Here is a 12,936-nt window from a genome sequence, read left to right on the forward strand (position 1 = left end):
CACACTTCTAATATTAAGGAGGGTCTCCAGGCTAAGAAAGGAGTCGAACTTAGACCAGATCCAGTCTCCCTCCGAGTCCACCACATCAGCAATTCTCCAGGAGAGGAGATCATTCGGCGGAGGGGCGATGCACACCTCAATCAACGGTTTGTCACCAATCCAGGTGTCATACCAGAAACTAATGGATCTCCCATTACCCACCTCCAAGCCAATCCCCGTACAGAACTCAGCAAAAACAGCACTAAGCCCTTTCCAGAGGAAGGAACAGCTGACAACCCTCTCCTTCGGGCCACCAAAGATTCTATCTTTCCTATACTTGCCGCACAGAAGACGAACCCAAAGGGAGGAGGGGGATTGCCACATTCTCCAAAGAAGCTTCATTAACAGGACTTTATTATTGTCCTTAGCTTGCCTTATACCAAGACCCCCCCTGCTCTTAGGCTGGCAGGCTTCCTTCCAAGGGACCAGGTGAATCTTCCTCCCATCCCCAGACTCTCCCCACATAAAACGCCGATTAATTTTATCAAGGTCGTTGAGGACCGGCTCAGGGAGCTTACAGGCTTGCATGATGTGATTTGGAGCAGCGCAGTTGATAGACTGGATTAAAGTAAGGCGACCTGCAAGGGAAAGAGAATTAGCTTTCCAGCTAGCACACAAATGGGCAGTAAAATGGGTTCTTACCGGTAAATTTGATTTAGTTAGAAATGGCAGTAAAATTAAAATTATTCTCTTACCGGTTACTTTTCCTACCAATCCAAATGGGTTCTTGCACTGTGAACGAACACGGACGGACAAGGAAAGCCAGAACAAGCCGAGCCGAGATCTGAGCTTGAAGCTGTCGGTGGTGCTTCTGCAAGCTAACTGTTAACAGAGCAAAGCAAAAAGCTTAGCTGACTTCTTCTTCTCAGTCTCTCTATCTCTATCTATGAAAAGCGAAATACCCATTTGAGGAATACAAGATCTCTCTCTCTCTCTCTCTCAATCCCCTTACTTATCTTCTCCTTCTTCCCTTCTTTTCTACGATACCTTTAGATGCACCATTCTTCGCTTGCATTTCTCATCCTAACTCCTCTTTTTGAGGTAACCATTACCCAACTTCACTTCCTTTCTCCCCTGATTTATTGTTACAATTCGATTACTTCAGCTGCAATTCGCTTTTCTGTTCGATTCTTATAAACCTTTTCTTAGATTTGTTTTTCCATTTTTTGGCCACTTCATTGCCAATTAACAGTGAAACTATAAATTAAAAAAAAAAGGGCGTGGTTCGTGTGATTCATAGGAATTTGATCTACTGTATGTTACTACGAATCCTTTTTTCATTTCATTACGAAAAATGTCGGTTCTCTCTCATTCGATTTAATATCATTATCTGTTTGGTTCCAGATAAAGCAGTGGGATTTTATTTTTATTTTCTTTTTCTTTTTTAATAAATCAGTGAAATTTAGATTTCGGCTTTCAGTTTTGTACACACTTGTACAAATTTAAGCTAAAGTAGAGTGATTGATCTGTGTCCTAGTAATTGTGTCCACTACAGTTGAACTCGAGCAATTTAGTGAAATGGCATTCTCTTTGTTAATATGGGATTTTCTTTGATTTAGATTCAGTTTCCCGTTCGGTGGTGATTACAAGTCTGATCTGTCATTTTCATTCTTTCATTTTGGCTTCTGAATTGTTGTTTTCAGGGGAGTTTCATGTTTTGACCGTGTCTAAAACGTAGATCTGGAGAGGGGCAAGGTTCTTGATTGATTTCTTCTCTACTGGGAATCTTGAAGTGAAGTAAAGATGGCGGCTACACTGGCTTGGAGGTTTTCTGCCAGCAACGGCAGCAGCCTTGCTACTAATGATGTGGTAATTGATTCATCTTTTACTCATTTCCTTTGAACATAATACAATCAACATTAAGTCATATCATTCTCATATCCTCATTACCCAATGCCAATTTTTGGTGGAAGGGCGATGGTTGGATCCCATTATCCCATTCTTGCAATTAAATGTTTGGTGTGAATGCTATTGGTGTTGTTAACATAGACTTCAAAACTACAGTGCTCTGATTCTAGCGTTAAGTGTCTCTTTTAACGATGATAGAAGAACTGAAAGAGATGTTGATTCTCTTAATGATGATAGAAGAACTGAAGGAGATTTTGATTCTTCTTGTTTATCTTTAATATCAAATTAGATGTAGATGTAACAATAGATGATAATTTTTCCATCCTTTTTCTTCTCCCTATACTTCTCCTGATCTCTTTTTAGTCAGTGTGATTTGTGAAAATTGACATTGCGAGCTGCACCATGATTATTCTTGTTGACCTTTACTGCTGTTATAAGTTGTAAGATATTTCTTGTACATATGATACCAGACAAATATAGATAATAAGGCAATGCTACAAATTATTTTTAGGTTTTGGAAAACTGATTGTTCTCCATAAGGTCTCTCTCACTTTCATTAAAATCTCAAAATTTATAGTTCACTTTCAAAATTAATGTAGTTGAGCAAACTAATTAGGAGTTTAATTTTCCAATTAATTGCAAATATATTTGGTGAACATTGATCTGGATGATGTTTTTACTTGTACAACTGTTCTTTCATGATTTCTGCAGGAAAGAAATGGTGATGGAAGATATCAAGATTCGGAGCCCCCAACCCCTCTTTCAGTTATGAAGATGGGTTTGAGGTGAGTTAAGATTTTGCACATGCACCATCGGAAGCCTATTGCTTTGTTGATTATGCAAAATGAAAACATTCAAATTTCATGTGTGTGGAACAATTACTGGGTGCTCTCCTCTGGAGTAAATAATGCCAAACTGTTTTTATTTTTCTCATTTGTAATTCTTTCAAGCAAAATCATAGGTTCATATTTGCTTGGTTATGACTGTTTGCATTTGTCAACTTGTTTTACAAAACTTAAAGGAGAATCGTCCATAGTGTTTCCTTTTCTGGAGCAAGCTAGTTTCAGTTATTTTTCCTCATCAAGATACCATCTACCAATAGTAGAAATGGCAGTTTTTGCATATTTTTCTAATGCTATTCTATCATTTACAGAGACCGTAGTACCAGTATGGAGGATCCTGATGGGACATTAGCAAGTGTTGCACAATGCATTGAACAGTTGCGACAGAGTTCTTCATCTGTGCAAGAGAAAGAGAATTCATTGAGGCAGTTACTGGAACTTATCGAAACAAGGGAAAATGCTTTCAGTGCTGTTGGATCTCATTCCCAGGCAGTTCCAGTGCTTGTTTCTCTTCTCCGATCCGGATCGCTTGGAGTGAAGATTCAGGCTGCTACTGTTTTAGGTTCTCTCTGTAAGGAAAATGAGCTGAGAGTAAAAGTCCTGCTTGGAGGATGCATTCCACCATTGCTTGGTCTCCTCAAGTCGACTTCTGCAGATGGGCAAATTGCAGCAGCAAAGACATTATTTGCTGTTTCTCAAGGAGGTGCCAGAGATCATGTTGGATCGAAAATTTTTTCAACTGAAGGAGTTGTGCCGGTGCTCTGGCAGCTGCTTCAAAAGGGGCTCAAGACAGGCAACCTAGTTGATAATTTATTGACTGGTGCACTGAAAAACCTCTCTACCAGCACAGAGGGATTTTGGTCTGCAACAATACAAGCTGGAGGAGTGGATATACTTGTGAAATTGCTCACAACTGGACAGTCAGGCACTCAATCTAATGTCTGCTTTCTTCTTGCATGCATGATGATGGAGGATGCATCAGTTTGTTCAAAGGTATTGGCTGCAGAGGCTACTAAACAACTGCTTAAGCTAATAGGATCCGGTAATGAAGCCCCTGTTAGAGCAGAAGCTGCAGGTGCTCTTAAGTCCCTTTCTGCGCAGTGTAAAGAAGCAAGGCGAGAGATAGCTAACCATAATGGTATACCTGCTTTGATAAATGCTACAATAGCTCCTTCAAAAGAGTTCATGCAGGGTGAGTATGCCCAAGCATTACAAGAGAATGCCATGTGTGCTCTTGCAAATATTTCCGGTGGGTTATCACATGTAATATCAAGTCTTGGTCAAAGCCTTGAATCATGCTCTTCACCTGCTCAGACTGCTGACACATTAGGGGCTTTAGCTTCAGCTCTGATGATATATGATAGCAACGCTGAATCCACAAGGGCATCAGATCCTGTGGTTATTGAGCAGACTTTGGTTCAGCAGTTCAAGCCTAAGTTACCTTTCCTTGTGCAGGAACGTACAATTGAAGCATTAGCTAGTTTGTATGGGAATGTTGTACTCTCAGTTAAATTAGCAAATTCTGAAGCAAAAAGATTGCTTGTTGGTTTGATCACAATGGCAGCCAATGAAGTTCAAGATGAGCTTATAAGAGCTCTTCTAACTCTCTGCAACAAGGAGGGAAGCTTGTGGCGTGCACTTCAAGGTCGTGAAGGAGTTCAGTTATTGATATCCCTTCTCGGGCTTTCATCAGAACAACAACAAGAATGTTCAGTAGCATTGCTTTGCCTTCTCTCTAATGAAAATGATGAAAGTAAGTGGGCCATCACTGCTGCTGGTGGTATTCCTCCACTTGTTCAAATTCTAGAGACAGGATCTGCAAAAGCCAAGGAAGATTCTGCAACGATCCTCAGGAACCTATGCAATCACAGTGAAGACATTCGAGCATGTGTTGAAAGTGCTGATGCTGTTCCTGCTTTACTTTGGCTACTTAAGAATGGGAGCGTCAACGGGAAAGAAATTGCCGCAAAGACTTTAAATCATTTGATTCATAAATCTGATACAGCAACCATCAGCCAGCTCACTGCATTGTTAATCAGTGATCTACCTGAATCAAAAGTGTATGTTCTGGATGCTCTACGAAGTATGCTTTCTGTAGTTTCCTTGAATGATATCTTAAGGGAGGGCAGTGCTGCAAATGATGCAATTGAGACAATGATTAAGATTTTGAGCTCTACTAAAGAAGAGACTCAGGCCAAGTCTGCCTCAGCTCTGGCTGGGATTTTCGAGGCCAGGAAGGACTTGCGTGAAAGTACCATCGCAGTTAGAACTCTCTGGTCAGTGATGAAGTTGCTCACTGTTGAATCCGAAAATATTTTGGTAGAGTCATCTCGTTGCCTTGCTTCCATATTTCTCTCAATTAAAGACAACCGAGATGTGGCTGCTGTTGCACGAGATATATTGTCTCCCTTAGTTGTACTTGCAAACTCTTCAGTTTTGGAAGTTGCAGAGCAGGCAATATGTGCTCTGGCTAATCTCATTTTGGATGGTGAAGTTTCAGAGAAAGCGATACCCGATGAAATCATTCTGCCTGTAACCAGGGTTTTGCGTGAGGGCACAGTTTCAGGAAAGACCCACGCAGCAGCAGCAATCGCTCGCCTGCTCCATTCTCGAAGAATTGATTATACTGTAACTGATTGTGTCAATCGTGCTGGAACAGTCCTTGCATTAGTTTCATTTTTGGAATCTGCTAATGGTGGATCTGCTGCCGCTTCAGAAGTACTTAATGCACTTGCTATTCTGTCGAGGTCTGAAGGAGCAAACGGGAACATGAAACCTGCTTGGGCAGTTTTAGCTGAATTCCCAAAAAGCGTGTCCCCAATAGTTTCATCCATTGCAGATTCAACTCCCTTGTTGCAGGACAAAGCTATCGAAGTATTGTCCCGACTTTGCCGAGATCAGCCTGCTGTTTTAGGAGACACAGTTGCTAGTGCCTCTGGATGTATATCATCAATTGCAAAAAGAGTAATTAATTCTATGAGTCCAAAGGTGAAAATTGGGGGATCTGCACTCCTTGTTTGTGCTGCAAAAGTTAGTCACCAGAGAGTAGTGGAGGATCTTAATAAATCAGATACATGTACCCATCTTATTCAATCACTTGTCGCAATGCTTAATTCCCTGGAGACTTCGGAAATTCAAGGTGACGATGTCAAGGAGACTATTTGCATCTGCAGATATACTAAAGAAGATGCTGGAAATGGTGACTCAAATAGAGGAACTGCACTTATTTATGGTTATAATTTAGCCATTTGGCTACTTGCTGTTCTTGCATGTCATGATGAGAAAAGTAAAACCGTTATAATGGAGGCTGGTGCAGTTGAGGTCCTGACTGACAGAATCTCAAATTGTTTTTTGCAATATAATCAGGTATCTGTCTTTTTCTTTCCTTTTTTCTTCTGTTTTTGTAAAGCTTAGCAACTCCATCTTGTTTTGTGTTATTTGTCTGGAAAGAACTCATTGTAAGAAGCATTAACGTTATCACTTAGTTCTGCATTATTCAGCACTGACACTTAGTCACGCCATTACATTGGCCTTAACCTCTATCTGCTCCTGTATGGTTATCTATGCAGAGTGATTGTGGTGAAGATAGCAGCATATGGATTTGTGCTTTACTGCTAGCAATTCTTTTCCAAGATAGAGATATCATACGAGCACATGCCACCATGAAATCCGTACCAGCGCTTGCAAATTTGTTAAAGTCAGAGGAGTTTGCAAACAGATATTTTGCTGCTCAAGCAATTGCAAGTCTAGTCTGCAATGGTAGCAGGGGGACTCTTCTCTCTGTTGCTAATTCTGGGGCTGCTGGTGGTCTTATTTCTTTACTTGGTTGTGCTGATGCTGATATATCTGATCTTCTCGAATTGTCAGAGGAGTTCGCTCTGGTGCATTATCCAGATCAAGTTGCTCTTGAGAGGTTGTTCAGAGTTGAAGACATAAGGGTTGGAGCTACTTCCCGGAAAGCCATACCTGCCCTTGTTGATCTACTCAAACCAATTCCGGATCGCCCTGGGGCACCTTTTCTAGCTTTAGGGCTTCTGACTCAGCTTGCAAAAGACTGTCCACCAAATAAGATTGTTATGGTAGAATCAGGGGCATTAGAAGCCCTTACAAAATATCTTTCACTTGGTCCCCAAGATGCAACCGAAGAAGCTGCAACTGATTTGTTGGGGATACTATTCAGCAGCGCTGAAATTCGGAGACATGAATCTTCATTTGGTGCAGTCAGTCAACTTGTAGCAGTTTTACGTTTGGGTGGAAGGGGTGCAAGGTATAGTGCTGCTAAAGCGTTGGAGAGCTTATTTTCTGCTGAGCATATTAGAAATGCAGAATCTTCCCGTCAAGCTGTCCAACCCTTAGTGGAGATTCTTAATACTGGTATGGAAAAAGAGCAGCATGCGGCTATTGCAGCATTGGTCAGGTTATTAAGTGAAAACCCATCACGAGCCCTTGCAGTTGCAGATGTTGAGATGAATGCCGTTGACGTCCTTTGCCGGATCCTATCTTCAAATTGTTCAATGGAGCTGAAAGGAGATGCTGCAGAGTTATGTGGTGTTCTTTTTGGAAATACGCGAATCAGGTCCACAATGGCTGCAGCACGCTGTGTTGAGCCTCTGGTTTCTCTCCTTGTAACTGAGTTCAGTCCTGCTCAGCATTCAGTTGTGCGTGCTTTAGACAAATTAGTCGATGATGAGCAATTGGCTGAACTTGTTGCTGCACATGGGGCAGTAATTCCTCTTGTTGGTCTTCTCTATGGTAGAAATTACATGCTTCACGAGGCCATTTCCAGAGCACTAGTTAAGTTGGGGAAAGACAGGCCTGCTTGCAAAAGTGAAATGGTAAAAGCTGGAGTGATTGAAAGTATACTTGATATTCTCCATGAAGCACCAGATTTCCTGTGTGCTTCGTTTGCTGAGTTGTTTAGAATATTGACCAATAATGCCACTATTGCGAAGGGACCATCTGCAGCAAAAGTTGTTGAGCCCCTTTTCCTATTGCTAACTAGACCAGAATTTGGTCCAGATGGACAGCATAGTGCATTGCAGGTTCTAGTGAACATTCTGGAGCATCCACAATGTCGTGCTGACTATTCCCTAACCTCTCGTCAGGCTATTGAACCACTAATCCCTTTGCTTGATTCTCCAGCTCCTGCAGTTCAGCAGTTGGCTGCTGAGCTTCTGTCACATTTACTTCTGGAAGAACATCTTCAGAAGGACTCAGTGACACAGCAAGTAATTGGTCCCCTCATACGAGTTCTTGGTTCGGGCATACACATCTTGCAGCAGAGAGCTGTCAAGGCTCTAGTTGGCATTGCACTAACTTGGCCAAATGAGATCGCCAAAGAAGGAGGTGTCACTGAACTGTCCAAGGTGGTATTGCAGGCAGATCCTTCTCTTCCTCATGCATTGTGGGAATCTGCTGCTTCTGTGTTAGCTAGCATTCTGCAATTTAGTTCTGAATTTTATTTGGAAGTGCCAGTTGCTGTATTGGTAAGGTTGCTTCGTTCTGGTTCTGAAGGCACAGTGGTTGGTGCGTTGAATGCCCTTTTGGTGTTAGAAAGTGATGATGGAACTAGCGCTGAAGCAATGGCTGAAAGTGGTGCAATAGAAGCTCTTTTGGAACTTCTCAGAAGTCATCAGTGTGAGGAAACGGCTGCAAGGCTACTGGAAGTGTTACTCAACAATGTGAAAATCAGAGAATCTAAAGCTACTAAAACTGCAATTTTGCCATTGTCCCAGTACCTATTGGATCCACAAACTCAAGCGCAGCAGGCAAGGCTACTGGCAACTTTGGCCCTTGGGGATCTGTTCCAGAATGAAGGCTTGGCTCGAAGTGCTGATGCGGTTTCAGCTTGTCGTGCTCTAGTCAATGTGCTTGAGGAGCAGCCCACAGAAGAAATGAAAGTTGTGGCCATATGTGCACTGCAGAACCTTGTTATGTATAGTCGTTCTAACAAACGAGCAGTTGCAGAGGCTGGTGGTGTACAGGTTGTGTTGGATCTCATTGGTTCAAGTGATCCAGATACTTCTGTCCAGGCTGCAATGTTTGTTAAACTTCTCTTCTCCAATCACACCATTCAAGAGTATGCTTCCAGTGAAACAGTTAGAGCAATAACTGGTATGTTGTCTGTATTCCCAACTTTTTCAATATCTTTTTATTTATCGGCTTGAATTGTTTGACTAACTAAACCAAATGAAATAACTGAAATAACGTTGGTTCATTTTTGTTCTAGAAATGATTCAAGTTAAAAAAATTATATAACTATCAATTAATTAAGTATAAAGAAGTACCTGCAATGTATTCTAATAAACCAAATTATGTTAAGGGGATTTACTTTATCATTTTGGTACCTAATAATCGTAAAATGTAATAAAGACCTTAGAAAAAATAAATGTGTTAATTCTGTTTTTTTTTTTGTAATGTAAACTATACCCTATAATATCAAGTAAAACATGCTGAATGAATTGGTATTTATTTACTAGTACAAAAATCCTCAATGCACAAAATGATGCTCCCTCCGTCCCAAAAAAATAGTCCACCTTTACTTAGTTTGAAAAAATATAGTTATGTAATTTAAGGAAAAAATTTAAGCACAGTTTCCCATATATATCCCTGCTTAAATTTGACAACTGTTGGCCAATTTACAGTTCCAAATATAAATTATTTTTTTTCCGTACTTTTTGAATTACAATGTGCATTAACTCGTTCCTAATATAAATTAATTTGAAGCATTTTGCCAACATTTGGAGTTTGTAGGGATGGAACCCTCACTCCCTTTTGGAGTGTCCAAGCCATTGCTTGGTGGTTTTTGCTCAGCTAGTTTTTTTCATAATGCTCCAAGTTTCACTCTTGTAGTGCAATATGTTCCTTTTCTTCAATATTTGATAAACTTTCTGTTTGGGTCTTGTAGCTGCTATTGAAAAAGATTTATGGGCTACGGGAACAGTGAATGAGGAGTATCTAAAAGCTCTAAATGCCCTGTTTAGCAATTTCCCACGGCTGAGAGCGACTGAACCCGCGACACTTAGTATACCACATTTGGTTACATCCCTGAAGACAGGGTCAGAAGCAACTCAAGAAGCTGCTTTGGATGCACTTTTTCTTCTTAGGCAAGCATGGTCAGCATGCCCAGCTGAAGTTTCAAGGGCTCAATCGATTGCCGCTGCAGATGCTATTCCGTTGTTGCAATACTTGATTCAGTCCGGGCCACCAAGATTTCAGGAGAAGGCTGAATTTCTGCTACAGTGTTTGCCTGGGACATTGGTGGTTATTATCAAACGTGGAAACAACATGAAGCAGTCAGTTGGAAATCCAAGTGTGTATTGCAAAATCACACTTGGCAATACTCCTCCCAGACAAACTAAGGTATTAAATTCCAAACTGAAATCTTTTGGCATAGCAGAAATCAGCCTTTACATAAATCAATCAATCTGAGACAATGGTTTCTATGGTCGTCAGGTTGTATCGACTGGACCTAATCCCGAGTGGGAGGAGAGCTTTGCATGGACTTTTGAGAGTCCCCCAAAAGGCCAGAAGCTTCATATCTCTTGCAAAAATAAGAGCAAAATGGGAAAGGTAATCAAACTTTTCTACTTTGGGACATAAATTAAGGTAATCATATATTCTTCTCAAGATGTTTCTTAACCTCATCTAATTAACTTGTGATCTGAAAACAGAGTTCTTTCGGGAAAGTAACCATTCAGATCGATCGGGTAGTGATGCTAGGAGCAGTTGCTGGGGAATATACTTTGTTGCCAGAAAGCAAAAGTGGACCTTCAAGGAATTTGGAAATTGAATTCCAGTGGTCTAACAAGTGAGTAACAATTCTTCGGCCACACGAATTGAATCTTTAGGGAGAAAATATATTCCAATACAGATTTTTTGTTTTTGTCCTTCAAAATTTTCGCTTTGAAAATGAGTTATTTATCTATGATTCAGGTGTAAATAGATTGCAAATTATTTTATGAATTTTGTAGGAGGTTGTGATAGAGCATAAAATTGTAATTTGTTAAATGAATGTATTCTTTTGTAAGTTGATGTTATCATAATTGTGATACTCAAGACAAGATAAGATACTGTGTATGTAATTCTTTTGTAACAAAGTTGTGTGCCTTTCTATCTGGGAGCAAATTAATGATGTTCCTTATGGGCTCTCCTTTTTAACAACCTCATTTCCTGTGATTTTACGTCTGCTTAGCTAAAATTGAAATAACTACTTGAACAATTTTAATATATTTAATGTCGAACTTGTTTTTATTTAATCATGTGACAGTTGACATGTCATCAAATTAATGTGTCATGTCAGTATACTACCTCCATTCATAAATACTACTCCTTCCATTTTTTTTTTTTACATGTGGTCCAAAGTTTTTCATGGAGGGTATGGTTTTGGAGATAAGAATGAAGCAGGAAATGATATTTTGGAATTCGCATCAGCCTATGACTTGAATATCATGAACACATGGTTTATAAAGAGAACATCCCACTTAGTGACTTATCGGAGTGGCGGTAATGCGAGCCAAATTGACTTCTTCTTAGTAAGGAGTGCTTGGAGAAAGAGTTATATTGATTGTAAGGTGATCCCTGGTGAGAGTACGACAACCCAACATAGAGTAGTGGTGCTAGATTTTCGAAGTAGGAAATGTATAAGAAAACAAACACCTCAAGTAGAGACTAAGATTAAGTGGTGGAAATTGCAAGGGGAGAATCAACAAAAATTTGTGGATGAGATGACCAAAAAAGATATTTGGACTTGCAATATAGATTCAGATATAGATTCGATATGGAATAAGATGGAGCATAGTATAAGGGAAGTAGCGAAGGAAGTTCTAGGGGAATCTAAAGGTAGCATGCCACCGGGTAAGGACACATCTTGGTGGACAGAAGAAGTACGACAAGCAGTAAAGAGTAAGAGAGAATCCTATAAACTATTGGGGAAATGTAGGAGTGACGAGAACTACGAAAAATACAAAGAGGCTAAAAGGGAAGTAAAGAAGGTCATACGAGATGCTAGAGCAAAGGTGAATCGGGATCTGTATACAAGATTGGATACGAAAGAAGGGGAAAGAGACATATATAGAATTGCTCGGATGAGAGATAGGAAGACGCGAGATCTCGGAAAAGTTAAATGTGTGAAGGATGTGGACCAGAAAGTCCTAGTTGGAGATAAGGATATCAAGGAACGATGGAAGTCCTATTTTGATGACTTATTTAATGGAGATCGCCAACAAGATGTTGGAGATATAAGTATCCATCACGATATGATAAATCATGAATGCCTGCGGAGAATTCAAAAGGGTGAAGTCAAAATGGCATTAAGTAAGATGAAGTTGAAGAAAGCAGTAGGACCTGATGGCATCCCTATTGAGATTTGGAGATGTTTGGGAGAAAGAGGAATCGAATGGTTGACGACGTTCTTCAACAAAATTTGGAGAAACAATAAGATGCCATCAGAATGGAGGAAAAGTACCTTAATCCCTTTATATAAGAACAAAGGCGATGTCCAAGATTGTGCCAACTATCGGGGAATCAAATTAATGAGTCACACTATGAAACTTTGGGAGCGAGTGATTGAACAAAGGCTAAGGAGGACGGTGAAGATCTCGGAAAACCAGTTTGGCTTTATGCCGGGAAGATCAACTATGGAAGCCATCCATCTAATGAGACAATTAATGGAGCACTATCGAAATAAGAAGAAAGACTTGCATATGGTTTTCATTGATTTGGAGAAAGCATATGATAAGGTACCAAGGGAAGTACTTTGGTGGGCCTTGATAAGGAAAGGCATTTCGCGGAAATATATTGACATCATAAAGGACATGTATGAGGGAGTATGCACGAGTGTACGTACTAGTGTTGGGAAAACTGAAGAGTTTCCTATTACGATTGGAGTGCATCAAGGTTCCGCACTAAGCCCATTTCTTTTTGCCATCGTTATGGATGAACTAACAAGTTCACTTCAAGATGGTATACCATGGTGCATGCTGTTTGCAGATGATATTGTGTTGGTTGATGAGACGAAAGAAGGAGTGGAGATGAAGTTGGAACTATGGAGGCAAACTCTAGAATCTAGAGGCTTTAAGTTGAGTCGAAGTAAGACAGAATATTTGGAGTGTAAGTTTAGCGGCCGTAGGAGTAGGGAGGCAGGGACAATCACCCTAGATGGGAGAGTTGTTCAGGCCTCGGATTGCTTCCGGTATTTAGGATCTAT

General features: G+C 40.4%; 1 protein-coding gene across 2 annotated transcripts; it reads left to right on the forward strand.

Moving 5' to 3' along the window:
* Positions 1-820: 820 nt before the first annotated feature.
* Positions 821-10,842, forward strand: LOC136228979 (protein CELLULOSE SYNTHASE INTERACTIVE 1). Of its 2 annotated transcripts, none has more exons than XM_066017488.1 (8): positions 821-1,080; positions 1,683-1,848; positions 2,599-2,672; positions 3,041-6,095; positions 6,299-8,843; positions 9,637-10,091; positions 10,185-10,301; positions 10,403-10,842. In XM_066017488.1, the coding sequence occupies exons 2-8, from the start codon at positions 1,783-1,785 to the stop codon at positions 10,541-10,543; spliced, it is 6,453 nt and encodes a 2,150-aa protein (XP_065873560.1). In that variant the 5' UTR covers positions 821-1,080; positions 1,683-1,782; the 3' UTR covers positions 10,544-10,842. The 2 variants fall into 2 exon arrangements, with proteins under 2 accessions (XP_065873560.1, XP_065873561.1); XM_066017489.1 differs by lacking the exon at positions 821-1,080 and adding an exon at positions 1,107-1,293.
* Positions 10,843-12,936: the final 2,094 nt, after the last annotated feature.

The sequence above is a fragment of the Euphorbia lathyris genome, chromosome 5 (assembly GCF_963576675.1).
Source record: "Euphorbia lathyris chromosome 5, ddEupLath1.1, whole genome shotgun sequence".
Taxonomy (NCBI): domain Eukaryota; kingdom Viridiplantae; phylum Streptophyta; class Magnoliopsida; order Malpighiales; family Euphorbiaceae; genus Euphorbia; species Euphorbia lathyris.